General features: G+C 46.3%; 1 protein-coding gene across 8 annotated transcripts in view; it reads right to left on the reverse strand.

The window, feature by feature from the left end:
• The window catches only part of LOC139409593 (HECT and RLD domain containing E3 ubiquitin protein ligase 2), a 217,678-nt gene that overhangs the window by 14,960 nt on the left and 186,336 nt on the right, over window positions 1-16,382 (reverse strand). For 5 of the 8 annotated variants that reach the window (XR_011634432.1, XM_071154987.1, XM_071154989.1 and 2 more), the window contains 6 exons: window positions 15,015-15,154; window positions 13,366-13,553; window positions 11,187-11,384; window positions 9,866-9,949; window positions 9,057-9,198; window positions 704-898 (listed from right to left, as the gene is read on the reverse strand). Coding sequence is in view for 7 of the 8 variants with exons in the window: in XM_071154987.1 (XP_071011088.1) it covers window positions 704-898; window positions 9,057-9,198; window positions 9,866-9,949; window positions 11,187-11,384; window positions 13,366-13,553; window positions 15,015-15,154 (947 nt within the window). In the remaining variant the exon portion in view is untranslated. Of the gene's footprint in view, window positions 1-703; window positions 899-1,622; window positions 1,660-1,718; window positions 1,738-9,052; window positions 9,199-9,865; window positions 9,950-11,186; window positions 11,385-13,365; window positions 13,554-15,014; window positions 15,155-16,382 lie in introns of those variants that run through there. The other 3 variants (XM_071154986.1, XM_071154991.1, XM_071154990.1) reach the window with 3 other exon arrangements.

Genomic DNA, 16,382 nt, shown 5'->3' on the forward strand with positions numbered 1-16,382 from the left:
TGAGACAGAGATACAGGACAGAGATACAGTGGGGCAAAAAAGTATTAAGTCAGCCACCAATTGTGCAAGTTCTCCCACTTAAAAAGATGAGAGAGGCCTGTAATTTTTATCATATGTACACTTCATCTATGACAGACAAAATGAGAATTTTTCCCCCAGAAAATCACATTGTAGGATGTTTAATGAATTTATTTGCAAATTATGGTGGAAAATAAACTTTTGTTATTGACCAAAACGCATCTCAATACTTTGTTATCTACCCTTTGTTGGCAATGACAGAGGTCAAACGTTTTACATCTCTATTAGACTGGGTTAGGGTTGAGACTGAGGACGAACTGCCCGGATGGTAGTGCTGAGCGATTAACCGACATTTCAGGAGTTAAAACATACAGGAGGGTATCTCTCCAGGAACAGGGTCGGAGTTAAAACCTACAGGAGGGTATCTCTCCAGGAACAGGGTTGGAGTTAAAACCTACAGGAGGGTCTCTCTCCAGGAACAGGGTCGGAGTTAAAACCTACAGGAGGGTCTCTCTCCAGGAACAGGGTTGGAGTTAAAATCTACAGGAGGGTCTCTCTCCAGGAACAGGGTTGGAGAGCCCTGGTTTAGGGCTATACTTCCCCCAGGAATCTGAACATAGTTAGGTACAGAGCTGACTTGGCTGCAGGGGTCAGGGGTCAGGGAGCGGAGGGAGAGGATACCTACCTAAGAATCTGAACATGTTCATATGCAGAGCTGACTTGGCTGCAGGGTTGAGCAGGAAACAGTCTCTGTTCGCTCCTGACTCGTCTCGTCCATTAGGGGTCACGATGAGGAGAGGGGTCAGACCGTTCTGGAGCTCCTCACACATTTCTGCTATGGACTCACTGTAGCCCCCGCCACAGTCATCCACAGACTCACCTAGCAGAGGACACACACACACACATCTCTATTATAGACTCACCTAGCAGAGGACACACACACACACACAGATCTCTATTATAGACTCACTGTAGCCCCCACCAGTCATCCACAGACTCACCTAGCAGAGGACACACACACACATACACACACAGATCTCTATTATAGACTCACTGTAGCCCCCGCCACAGTCATCCACAGACTCACCTAGCAGAGGACACACACACCCATACACACATAGATCTCTATTATAGACTCACTGTAGCCCCCGCCACAGTCATCCACAGACTCACCTAGCAGAGGACACACACACACATACACACATAGATCTCTATTATAGACTCACTGTAGCCCCCGCCACAGTCATCCACAGACTCACCTAGCAGAGGACACACACACATAGATCTCTATTATAGACTCACTGTAGCCCCTGCCACAGTCATCCACAGACTCACCTAGCAGAGGACACACACACATAGATCTCTATTATAGACTCACTGTAGCCCCCGCCACAGTCATCCACAGACTCACCTAGCAGAGGACACACACACAGACACATCTCTATTATAGACTCACTGTAGCCCCTGCCACAGTCATCCACAGACTCACCTAGCAGAGGACACACACACATAGATCTCTATTATAGACTCACTGTAGCCCCTGCCACAGTCATCCACAGACTCACCTAGCAGAGGACACACACACATAGATCTCTATTATAGACTCACTGTAGCCCCCGCCACAGTCATCCACAGACTCACCTAGCAGAGGACACACACACAGACACATCTCTATTATAGACTCACTGTAGCCCCTGCCACAGTCATCCACAGACTCACCTAGCAGAGGACACACACACACATAGATCTCTATTATAGACTCACTGTAGCCCCTGCCACAGTCATCCACAGAGTTGGGGCGATGTTACAACTGCATCGTCTATCGACAATGATTGACAGCCATCGTCAATGGTGATGATATGGTGACGTGACATGATGGTTCAGCCTATTTGAACTTGAACGTCGCCCCGCAGTAAAGAATGGCGTCTCACAGAGCAGGGCAGAGTGATTCTCCTACTTGAACGGCGCCCCCCAGTAAAGAATGGCGTCTCACAGAGCAGGGCAGAGTGATTATCCTACTTGAACGGCGCCCCGCAGTAAAGAATGGCGTCTCACAGAGCAGGGCAGAGTGATTCTCCTACTTAAACGGCGCCCCTAGTAAAGAATGGTGTCTCACAGAGCAGGGCAGAGTGATTATCCTACTTGAACGGCCCCGCAGTAAAGAATGGCGTCTCACAGAGCAGGGCAGAGTGATTCTCCTACTTGAACGGCGCCCCGCAGTAAAGAATGGCATCTCAAAGAGCAGGGCAGAGTGATTATCCTACTTGAACGGCGCCCCGCAGTAAAGAATGGCATCTCACAGAGCAGGGCAGAGTGATCCTCCTACTTGAACGGCGCCCCGCAGTAAAGAATGGCGTCTCACAGAGCAGGGCAGAGTGATCCTCCTACTTGAACGGCGCCCCCCAGTAAAGAATGGCATCTCAAAGAGCAGGGCAGAGTAATTATCCTATTTGCTATAGCCTATCTAAAAAAATATTTGATACAGAACGCAAAGGAGGAATGTAAGGTCAGACAGAGCGGAAAATTCCACTAAAGCTGAAACACAATATTGTTTCCTGTTCTTGGTCAGATGCTTTAGACGATAGAACCTTTATAACAGACACCCCTTAAAACCCTCTGGGGGAGGTTCTAACTAAGATAACATGGAATTGTTGTTTTAACATGGTCAGAACCAAGTATCATTCAGCTATTTCATTTAGAATTTTAGGACCCCTTAAGGTTTAAAACAAAATATATATAAAACATGTTTTTGATGAAACATTGAATTTGGCCTTACTGCTATTAGCCAATAGAAACACATTGTCCTTACTGCTATTAGCCAATAGAAACACATTGAATAACAGATAGTCCTTACTGCTATTAGCCCATAGAAACACATTGAATAACAGATAGTCCTTACTGCTATTAGCCCATAGAAACACATTGAATAACAGATAGTCCTTACTGCTATTAGCCAATAGAAACACAGTGAATAACAGATAGTCCTTACTGCTATTAGCCAATAGAAACACATTGAATAACAGACAGTCCTTACTGCTATTAGCCAATAGAAACACATTGAATAACAGATAGTCCTTACTGCTATTAGCCAATAGAAACACATTGAATAACAGATAGTCCTTACTGCTATTAGCCAATAGAAACACAATGAATAACAGATAGTCCTTACTGCTATTAGCCAATAGAAACACATTGAATAACAGATAGTCCTTACTGCTATTAGCCCATAGAAACACATTGAATAACAGATAGTCCTTACTGCTATTAGCCCATAGAAACACAGTGAATAACAGATAGTCCTTACTGCTATTAGCCCATAGAAACACAGTGAATAACAGATAGTCCTTACTGCTATTAGCCCATAGAAACACAGTGAATAACAGATAGTCCTTACTGCTATTAGCCAATAGAAACACATTGAGTAACAGATAGTCCTTACTGCTATTAGCCCATAGAAACACATTGAGTAACAGATAGTCCTTACTGCTATTAGCCAATAGAAACACAGTGAATAACAGATAGTCCTTACTGCTATTAGCCCATAGAAACACAGTGAATAACAGATAGTCCTTACTGCTATTAGCCCATAGAAACACATTGAATAACAGATAGCCCATAGAAACACATTGAATAACAGATAGTCCTTACTGCTATTAGCCCATAGAAACACATTGAATAACAGACAGTCCTTACTGCTATTAGCCAATAGAGACACATTGAATAACAGAACAAAAATCTAAAGGAAGTGTGTTCTTCAGTGTCTGTCCTATATCTGATAGCACAGTCAATTCGGAAAGAATTCAGACCACTTGACTATTCCCACATCAACCTACACACATTACCCTATAACATTACCCTATAACATTACCCTATAACATTACCCTATAACATTACCCTATAATATTACCCCTATAACATTACCCTATAACATTACCCTATAACATTACCCTATAACATTACCCTATAACGACAAAGCAAAAACAGATTTTTAGAGAACATAGGTAATAATACCTCCACCATAAAGGCCTGATGATGGAGGCCAATGTGTTCTTCAGCACCTTCAATACTGCAGATATTTTTTTGGCACCCTTCCCAAATTCCTAACCCCATTCCTAACGCCTAACCACATTCCTAACGCCTAACCACATTCCTAACACCTAACCACATTCCTAACACCTAACCACATTCCTAACACCTAACCACATTCCTAACGCCTTACCACATTCCTAACGCCTAACCACATTCCTAACACCTAACCACATTCCTAACGCCTAACCACATTCCTAACACCTAACCACATTCCTAACGCCTTACCACATTCCTAACGCCTAACCACATTCCTAACACCTAACCACATTCCTAACACCTAACCACATTCCTAACACCTAACCCCATTCCTAACCACACTCCTAACTACATTCCTAACACCTAACCACATTCCTAACGCCAAACCACATTCCTAACACCTAACCACATTCCTAACACCTAACCACATTCCTAACACCTAACCACATTCCTAACACCTAACCACATTCCTAATGCCAAACCACATTCCAAACCACATTCCTAACACCTAACCCCATTCCTAATGCCAAACCACATTCCTAACCACATTCCTAACCCCTAACCCCATTCCTAACCCCTAACCACATTCCTAACCCCTAACAACATTCCTAACCCCTAACCACATTCCTAACACCTAACCACATTCCAAAACCCTAACCACATTCCTAACCACATTCCTAACACCTAACCACATTCCTAACACGTAACCACATTCCTAACACCTAACCACATTCCTAACACCTAACCACATTCCTAACACCTAACCACATTCCTAACACGTAACCCCATTCCTAACGCCTAACCACATTCCTAACGCCTAACCACATTCCTAACACCTAACCCCATTCCTAACACCTAACCACATTCCTAACCACACGCCTAACCACATTCCTAACACCTAACCACATTCCTAACACCTAACCACATTCCTAACATCTAACCACATTCCTAACCACACGCCTAACCACATTCCTAACACCTAACCACATTCCTAACGCCTAACCACATTCCTAACACCTAACCACATTCCTAACACCTAACCACATTCCTAACGCCTTACCACATTCCTAACGCCTAACCACATTCCTAACACCTAACCACATTCCTAACACCTAACCACATTCCTAACACCTAACCCCATTCCTAACCACACTCCTAACTACATTCCTAACACCTAACCACATTCCTAACGCCAAACCACATTCCTAACACCTAACCACATTCCTAACACCTAACCACATTCCTAACACCTAACCACATTCCTAATGCCAAACCACATTCCAAACCACATTCCTAACACCTAACCCCATTCCTAATGCCAAACCACATTCCTAACCACATTCCTAACCCCTAACCCCATTCCTAACCCCTAACCACATTCCTAACCCCTAACCACATTCCTAACACCTAACCACATTCCAAACCCCTAACCACATTCCTAACCACATTCCTAACACCTAACCACATTCCTAACACGTAACCACATTCCTAACACCTAACCACATTCCTAACACCTAACCACATTCCTAACACCTAACCACATTCCTAACACGTAACCCCATTCCTAACGCCTAACCACATTCCTAACGCCTAACCACATTCCTAACACCTAACCCCATTCCTAACACCTAACCACATTCCTAACCACACGCCTAACCACATTCCTAACACCTAACCACATTCCTAACACCTAACCACATTCCTGACACCTAACCACATTCCTAACCACACGCCTAACCACATTCCTAACACCTAACCACATTGCTAACACCTAACCACATTCCTAACACCTAACCCCATTGCTAACACCTAACCACATTCCTAACACCTAACCCCATTGCTAACACCTAACCACATTCCTAACACCTAACCCCATTGCTAACACCTAACCACAAGCATATTTCCCCAATCCTAATGCTCAGATAAGTCAGAGTGGTGAGAAGCAACACACACCCTCCAGTTACGAAAGTAGACTCCAACAGTACATAGAAAGGAATGTGTGTCACGCTCTCATGAGGATGAACCTAACAACCTACTGAGGAGGAACCTAACAACCTACTGAGGAGGAACCTAACAACCTACTGAGGAGGAACCTAACAACCTACCCACTAACTACTGAGGAGGAACCTAACAACCTACCCACTAACTACTGAGGAGGAACCTAACAACCTACTGAGGAGGAACCTAACAACCTACCCACTAACTACTGAGGAGGAACCTAACAACCTACTGAGGAGGAACCTAACAACCTACTGAGGAGGAACCTAACAACCTACTGAGGAGGAACCTAACAACCTACCCACTAACTACTGAGGAGGAACCTAACAACCTACTGAGGGGGAACCTAATAACCTACCCACTAACTACTGAGGAGGAACCTAACAACCTACTGAGGAGGAACCTAACAACCTACTGAGGAGGAACCTAACAACCTACTGAGGAGGAACCTAACAACCTACCCACTAACTACTGAGGAGGAACCTAACAACCTACTGAGGGGGAACCTAATAACCTACCCACTAACTACTGAGGAGGAACCTAACAACCTACTGAGGAGGAACCTAATAACCTACCCACTAACTACTGAGGAGGAACCTAACAACCTACTGAGGAGGAACCTAACAACCTACCCACTAACTACTGAGGAGGAACCTAACAACCTACTGAGGAGGAACCTAACAACCTACTGAGGAGGAACCTAACAACCTATTGAGGGGGAACCTAATAACCTACCCACTAACTACTGAGGAGGAACCTAACAACCTACTGAGGGGGAACCTAATAACCTACCCACTAACTACTGAGGAGGAACCTAACAACCTACCCACTAACTACTGAGGAGGAACCTAACAACCTACTGAGGGGGAACCTAACAACCTACCCACTAACTACTGAGGAGGAACCTAACAACCTACCCACTAACTACTGAGGAGGAACCTAAACAACCTACTCAGGAGGAACCTAATAACCTACTGAGGAACCTAACAACCTACTGAGGAGGAACCTAACAACCTACTGAGGAGGAACCTAAACAACCTACTGAGGAGGAACCTAACAACCTACTGAGGAGGAACCTAATAACCTACCCACTAACTACTGAGGAGGAACCTAACAACCTACTGAGGAGGAACCTAACAACCTACTGAGGAGGAACCTAACCACCTACTGAGGAGGAACCTAACAACCTACTGAGGAGGAACCTAACAACCTACTGAGGAGGAACCTAACAACCTACTGAGGAGGAACCTAACCACCTACTGAGGAGGAAGCTAACAACCTACTGAGGAGGAACCTAACAACCTACTGAGGAGGAACCTAACAACCTACTGAGGAGGAACCTAACAACCTACCCACTAACTACTGAGGAGGAACCTAACAACCCACTGAGGAGGAACCTAACAACCTACTGAGGAGGAACCTAACAACCTACTGAGGAGGAACCTAACAACCTACTGAGGAGGAACCTAACAACCTACCCACTAACTACTGAGGAGGAATCTAATAACCTACTGAGGAGGAACCTAACAACCTACTGAGGAGGAACCTAACAACCTACTGAGGGGGAACCTAACAACCTACTGAGGAGGAACCTAACAACCTACCCACTAACTACTGAGGATGAACCTAACAACCTACTGAGGAGGAACCTAACAACCTACTGAGGAGGAACCTAATAACCTACCGAGGAGGAACCTAATAACCTACTGAGGAGGAACCTAACAACCTACTGAGGAGGAACCTAACAACCTACTGAGGAGGAACCTAATAACCTACTGAGGAACCTAACAACCTACTGAGGAGGAACCTAACAACCTACTGAGGGGGAACCTAACAACCTACTGAGGAGGAACCTAATAACCTACCCACTAACTACTGAGGAGGAACCTAACAACCTACTGAGGAGGAACCTAATAACCTACCCACTAACTACTGAGGAGGAACCTAACAACCTACTGAGGGGGAACCTAACAACCTACTGAGGAGGAACCTAACAACCTACTGAGGAGGAACCTAACAACCTACTGAGGAGGAACCTAATAACCTACTGAGGAACCTAACAACCTACTGAGGAGGAACCTAACAACCTACTGAGGAGGAACCTAACAACCTACTGAGGAGGAGGAGAACCTAACAACCTACTGAGGAGGAACCTAATAACCTACTGAGGAACCTAACAACCTACTGAGGAGGAACCTAACAACCTACTGAGGAGGAACCTAACAACCTACTGAGGAGGAACCTAACATCCTACTGAGGAGGAACCTAACAACCTACTGAGGAGGAACCTAACAACCTACTGAGGAGGAACCTAATAACCTACTGAGGAGGAACCTAACAACCTACTGAGGAGGAACCTAACAACCTACTGAGGAGGAACCTAATAACCTACTGAGGAGGAACCTAACAACCTACCCACTAACTACTGAGGATGAACCTAACAACCTACCCACTAACTACTGAGGAGGAACCTAATAACCTACTGAGGAGGAACCTAATAACCTACTGAGGAGGAACCTAACAACCTACCCACTAACTACTGAGGATGAACCTAACAACCTACTGAGGAGGAACCTAATAACCTACTGAGAAGGAACCTAACAACCTACCCACTAACTACTGAGGAGGAACCTAATAACCTACTGAGGAGGAACCTAATAACCTACTGAGGAGGAACCTAACAACCTACCCACTAACTACTGAGGATGAACCTAATAACCTACTGAGGAGGAACCTAATAACCTACTGAGGAGGAACCTAACAACCTACTGAGGAGGAACCTAACAACCTACCCACTAACTACTGAGGAGGAACCTAACAACCTACTGAGGAGGAACCTAATAACCTACCCACTAACTACTGAGGAGGAACCTAACAACCTACTGAGGAGGAACCTAACAACCTACTGAGGAGGAACCTAATAACCTACTGAGGAGGAACCTAATAACCTACTGAGGAGGAACCTAACAACCTACCCACAAACTTGACCTTCCAGACGCGGTGAGGCAGCAGCAGGCTGTCTGGGCTGAAGGAGCTCATTTTGGCACACATCTGACCAAACACTGACTTGGTCCCGTCTGGACCTGCCAAACCTCCTTTACTACGAGACCGCTTGACCTGGAGGGGGAGGAGGAGAGGAGGAGGAAGAGAAAGATGGTTATCTCTCCAGGCTCTTCCGCTCAGTGCGGTACAGAGTCTGCAGGAGTGATGGGTGTGATGTGTTCAAAGTGACAGCTCCCTCCACCAGGCATCCAGCCAGCCCAGCAGGGGGTCAGTGGCGGCCCAGTGGCCTGGACCGAGGCTCTGGGAGGGGGAATGGCTATACCAGGCGTGCATTCCAAATAGCACCCTATTCCCTATGTAGTGCACTACTTTTGGCCTGAACCTTATGGGCCCTATAGTAGTGTTTTATAAATGGAATAGGGTGCTATTTGGAACAGACGAGGAACCCAACATCGACTGACATGCATGGTTCACACATCACACAGATATCTGCTTATAACACTGAAACCAGACGAGAGAGAGAGAGAGAGAGAGAGAGAGAGACAGAGACAGAGAGCGAGACAGAGAGCGAGACAGAGAGCGAGACAGAGAGCGAGACAGAGAGCGAGACAGAGAGCGAGACAGAGAGCGAGACAGAGAGCGAGACAGAGAGCGAGACAGAGAGCGAGACAGAGAGCGAGACAGAGAGCGAGACAGAGAGCGAGACAGAGCATTTAGGAGGAATCTCTGAAAGCTTGCTAGTGTTCATCTGAGTAGGTTTTTCAAATAGTCCGATTCCTACCTGTATCCTGTTGAGTTCCACTACAGGTCCATGCTGTCTGTCTCTCACCATGGTGGCCTGGACTACCTTCCGGAACGCTGCTTCCTGAGGAGAGAAACAACACTATGCTCAGGACATCTGTATGTACTGGAGAACAGCCCTTACAACAACACTGTCCTCAGGACATCTGTATGTACTGGAGAACAGCATTTACAACAACACTGTCCTCAGGACATCTGTATGTACTGGAGAACAGCCCTTACAACAACACTGTCCTCGGGACATCTTTATGTACTGGAGAACAGCCATTACAACAACACTGTCCTCAGGACATCTGTATGTACTGGAGAACAGCCATTACAACAACACTGTCCTCAGGACATCTGTATGTACTGGAGAACAGCATTTACAACAACACTGTCCTCAGGACATCTGTATGTACTGGAGAACAGCATTTACAACAACACTGTCCTCAGGACATCTGTATGTACTGGAGAACAGCATTTACAACAACACTGTCCTCAGTACATCTGTATGTACTGGAGAACAGCATTTACAACAACACTGTGCTCAGGACCTCATACAGCTACTGGGGATCCTAGTAAACTACCTCATACAGCTACTGGGGATCCTAGTAAACTACCTCATACAGCTACTGGGGATCCTGGTAAACTACCTAATACAGCTACTGGGGATCCTGGTAAACTACCTCATACAGCTACTGGGGATCCTAGTAAACTACCTAATACAGCTACTGGGGATCCTGGTAAACTACCTAATACAGCTACTGGGGATCCTAGTAAACTACCCCATACAGCTACTGGGGATCCTAGTAAACTACCTAACACAGCTACTGGGGATCCTGGTAAACTACCTCATACAGCTACTGGGGATCCTGGTAAACTACCTAATACAGCTACTGGGGATCCTGGTAAACTACCCCATACAGCTACTGGGGATCCTAGTAAACTACCTCATACAGCTACTGGGGATCCTGGTAAACTACCTAATACTGGGGATCCTAGTAAACTACCTAACACAGCTACTGGGGATCATAGTAAACTACCTAATACAGCTACTGGAGATCCTGGTAAACTACCTCATACAGCTACTGGGGATCCTAGTAAACTACCTCATACAGCTACTGGGGATCCTAGTAAACTACCCCATACAGCTACTGGGGATCCTGGTAAACTACCTCATACAGCTACTGGGGATCCTGGTAAACTACCTAATACAGCTACTGGAGATCCTGGTAAACTACCTAACACAGCTACTGGGGATCCTGGTAAACTACCTCATACAGCCCATCTCTGTGTGTCTGTTCTAAATGTCCCCCTACCTTGCCCTGCGAGATGAGTATGCCCCGTAGTGTGTTAAACCCTAGGGCAGGTCCGTGTGCGGTCTGCCCCAGCCGGCCCTCCAGATCAAACATGGGGATACAGGGACAGAAGAGCTCCGATATGTGGTGCAGCAGTAGCAGTCTGTTCCTCAGAGACATGATGGGAATCTCCTGGAGGTGGTTGTATTCCATGGGCACCTGGGAGAGAGAGGACACGCGTTAACAACACACGTTACACCACCCACGTTACACACGTTACACCACCCACGGTACACGCGTTAACAACACACGTTACACCACCCACGGTACACGCGTTAACAACACACGTTACACCACCCACGGTACACACGTTAAACCACCCACGTTACACACGTTAACACACGTTACACCACCCACGGTACACACGTTAACAACACACGTCACACGCGTTAACAACACACGTTACACCACCCACGTTACACACGTTAACACACGTTACACCACCCACGTTACACGCATTAACAACACACGTTACACCACCCACGTTACACGTGTTAACACACGTTACACCACCCACGGTACACACGTTAACAACACACGTTACACCACCCACGTTACACACGTTAACAACACACGTTACACCACCCACGTTACACGCGTTAACAACACACGTTACACCACCCACGGTACACGCGTTAACAACACACGTTACACCACCCAAGGTACATGCGTTAACAACACACGTTACAACACCCACTGTACACGCGTTAACAACACACGTTACACCACCCACGGTACACGCGTTAACAACACACGTTACACCACCCACGGTACACGCGTTAACAACACACGTTACACCACCCACGGTACACACGTTAACAACACACGTTAAACCACCCACGTTACACACGTTAACACACGTTACACCACCCACGGTACACACGTTAACAACACACGTCACACGCGTTAACAACACACGTTACACCACCCACGTTACACACGTTACACCACCCACGTTACACCACCCACGTTACACGCGTTAACAACACACGTTACACCACCCACGGTGCACGCGTTAACACACGTTACACCACCCACGTTACACGCATTAACAACACACGTTACACCACCCACGGTACACGTGTTAACACACGTTACACCACCCACGGTACACACGTTAACAACACACGTCACACCACCCACGTTACACACGTTAACAACACACGTTACACCACCCACGTTACACGCGTTAACAACACATGTTACACCACCCACGTTACACGCGTTAACAACACACGTTACACCACCCACGTTACACCACCCACGTTACACGCGTTAATAACACACGTTACACCACCCACTGTACACACGTTAACAACACACGTTATACCACCCACGTTACACACGTTAACAACACGTTACACCACCCACGTTACACCAGCCACGTTACACGCTAACAACACACGTTATACCACCCACGTTACACACGTTAACACACGTTACACCACCCACGGAACACACGTTATACCACCCACAATACACACGTTAACAACACACGTTACACCACCCACATTACACGTTACACCACCCACGTTACACACGTTACACCAACATTTAATTTGATTTAACAACACATGTTACACCACCCGCGTTACACACGTTACACCACCATGGTATACGCGTTAACAACGCACGTCACACCACCCGCGTTACACACGTTAACAACACACGTCACACCTCCCGCGGTACACGCATTAACAACACACGTTACACCACCCACGTTACACACGTTACACCACCCACATTACACGTTACACCACCCACGTTACAACAGATTAGATCCCCCACATTATAAACACAGATTAGAGATCCCCCACATTATAAACACAGATTAGAGATCCCCCACATTATAAACACAGATTAGAGATCCCCCACATTATAAACACAGATTAGAGATCCCCCACATTATAAACACAGATTAGAGATCCCCCACATTATAAACACAGATTAGAGATCACCCACATTATAAACACAGATTAGAGATCACCCACATTATATTGTCCAGTAGTCACCTGACCAGGTAGTTATAACGTCCAGTAGTCACCTGACCAGGAAGTTATAACGTCCAGTAGTTACCTGACCAGGAAGTTATAACGTCCAGTAGTTACCTGACCAGGAAGTTATAACGTCCAGTAGTTACCTGACCAGGAAGTTTCCCTCCATTGGAAGGTTTGGAGGTGGACCAGGCCAGTGTGTGGGCAGAGCCACAGGCCACCCTGTTGATCTTCTTCCCCTGCAACGCAGCGACAAGACGAGGCCTCTGGATGGCGTTAGTGGTCCCGTCTCCTAGCTGGCCCTCGTCATTATCACCCCACGTGTACACTTCTCCTGAGACGGACACAAACACAGCTACAGATACCATGGCACAGACACACTGTAATAGTAGTAATACAGTAGTAGATAGACAGGTGGTAGTAGTAGTAGACAGGTGGTGGTAGTAGTAGACAGGTGGTGGTAGTAGTAGACAGGTGGTGGTAGTAGATAGGTGGTAGTAGTAGTAGACAGGTGGTGGTAGTAGTAGACAGGTGGTGGTAGTAGTAGTAGACAGGTGGTAGTAGTAGTAGTAGACAGGTGGTGGTAGTAGATAGGTGGTAGTAGTAGTAGACAGGTGGTGGTAGTAGTAGACAGGTGGTGGTAGTAGACAGGTAGAGGTAGTAGTAGACAGGTGGTGGCAGTAGTAGTAGACAGGTGGCGGTAGTAGTAGACAGGTGGTGGTAGTAGTAGACAGGTGGTGGTAGTAGACAGGTAGAGGTAGTAGTAGACAGGTGGTGGCAGTAGTAGTAGACAGGTGGAGGTAGTAGTAGACAGGTGGTAGTAGTAGTAGTAGACAGGTGGTGGCAGTAGTAGACAGGTGGAGGTAGTAGTAGTAGACAGCTGGTAGTAGACAGGTGGTGGTAGTAGTAGACAGGTGGTGGTGGTAGTAGTAGACAGGTGGTGGTAGTAGTAGACAGGTGGTGGTAGTAGTAGACAGGTGGTGGTAGTAGCAGACAGGTGGAGGCAGTAGTAGTAGACAGCTGGTAGTAGACAGGTGGTAGTAGTAGTAGTAGACAGGTGGTGGCAGTAGTAGGCAGGTGGAGGTAGTAGTAGTAGACAGCTGGTAGTAGACAGGTGGTGGTAGTAGTAGACAGGCGATGGTGGTAGTAGTAGACAGGTGGTGGTGGTAGTAGACAGGTGGTGGTAGTAGACAGGTGGTGGTAGTAGACAGGTGGTGGTAGTAGTAGACAGGTGGTAGTAGTAGTAGACAGGTGGTAGTGGTAGTAGACAGGTGGTAGAAGTAGTAGACAGGTGGTAGTAGTAGTAGACAGGTGGTAGTGGTAGTAGACAGGTGGTAGTAGTAGTAGACAGGTGGTAGTAGTAGTAGACAGGTGGTGGTAGTAGTAGACAGGTGGTGGTAGTAGACAGGTGGTGGTGGTAGTAGACAGGTGGTAGTGGTAGTAGACAGGTGGTAGAGGTAGTAGACAGGTGGTAGTAGTAGTAGACAGGTGGTAGTAGTAGTAGACAGGTGGTAGTAGTAGTAGACAGGTGGTGGTAGTAGACAGGTGGTGGTAGTAGTAGACAGATGGTAGTAGTAGTAGACAGGTGGTAGTAGTAGTAGACAGGTGGTAGTAGTAGTAGACAGGTGGTGGTGGTAGTAGACAGGTGGTGGTAGTAGTAGACAGATGGTAGTAGTAGTAGACAGGTGGTAGGGAAGTGTAATTAGGACTTAAATACATCTTGATAGTGTAAAAATACTGGTCAAGAACACCGTTTCAAAACAGACAGAAAACAAATAAATCAGTAATTCCCTACCATCCTCAGTGCAGCAGACACAGTGGAGTGACCCCGTTGCTATGGCAATGACCTTCTTCCCCTGCAGGCCCTGGACCTGTCTGGGTCGCCGTACATGGTCATCAGAACCGTGACCCAGCCGGTGGTAGTCACCTTTACCCCTGAAAACACACATAGTTTTATACAGGTGGTTGTCATTGATACCCCGGTACTTAACCCTAATTCATCCTCTAACAGTTGACTGTGGTCAGGATGTATAGTCAGTGTAACAGTTGACCGTGGTCAGGATGTATAGTCAGTGTAACAGTTGACCGTGGTCAGGATGTATAGTTAGTCTAACAGTTGACTGTGGTCAAGATGTATAGTCAGTCTAACAGTTGACCGTGGTCAGGATGTATAGTCAGTGTAACAGTTGACCGTGGTCAGGATGTATAGTCAGTGTAACAGTTGACAGTGGTCAGGATGTATAGTCAGTGTAACAGTTGACCGTGGTCAGGATGTATAGTTAGTCTAACAGTTGACCGTGGTCAGGATGTATAGTCAGTGTAACAGTTGACCGTGGTCAGGATGTATAGTCAGTGTAACAGTTGACCGTGGTCAGGATGTATAGTCAGTGTAACAGTTGACTGTGGTCAGGATGTATAGTCAGTGTAACAGTTGACCGTGGTCAGGATGTATAGTTAGTCTACTAACAGTTGACCGTGGTCAGGATGTATAGTCAGTGTAACAGTTGACTGTGGTCAAGATGTATAGTCAGTGTAACAGTTGACTGTGGTCAGGATGTATAGTCAGTGTAACAGTTGACCGTGGTCAGGATGTATAGTTAGTCTACTAACAGTTGACCGTGGTCAGGATGTATAGTCAGTCTAACAGTTGACTGTGGTCAGGATGTATAGTCAGTGTAACAGTTGACCGTGGTCAGGATGTATAGTCAGTGTAACAGTTGACTGTGGTCAGGATGTATAGTTAGTCTACTAACAGTTGACCGTGGTCAGGATGTATAGTCAGTGTAACAGTTGACTGTGGTCAAGATGTATAGTCAGTGTAACAGTTGACTGTGGTCAGGATGTATAGTCAGTGTAACAGTTGACCGTGGTCAGGATGTATAGTTAGTCTACTAACAGTTGACCGTGGTCAGGATGTATAGTCAGTCTAACAGTTGACAGTGGTCAGGATGTATAGTTAGTCTAACAGTTGACCGTGGTCAGGATGCATAGTCAGTCTACTAACAGTTGACCGTGGTCAGGATGTATAGTCAGTGTAACAGTTGACTGTGGTCAAGATGTATAGTCAGTCTAACAGTTGACCGTGGTCAGGATGTATAGTCAGTGTAACAGTTGACTGTGGTCAGGATGTATAGTCAGTGTAACAGTTGACCGTGGTCAGGAT

Source organism: Oncorhynchus clarkii, chromosome 5, assembly GCF_045791955.1.
Source record: "Oncorhynchus clarkii lewisi isolate Uvic-CL-2024 chromosome 5, UVic_Ocla_1.0, whole genome shotgun sequence".
Lineage (NCBI taxonomy): Eukaryota > Metazoa > Chordata > Actinopteri > Salmoniformes > Salmonidae > Oncorhynchus > Oncorhynchus clarkii.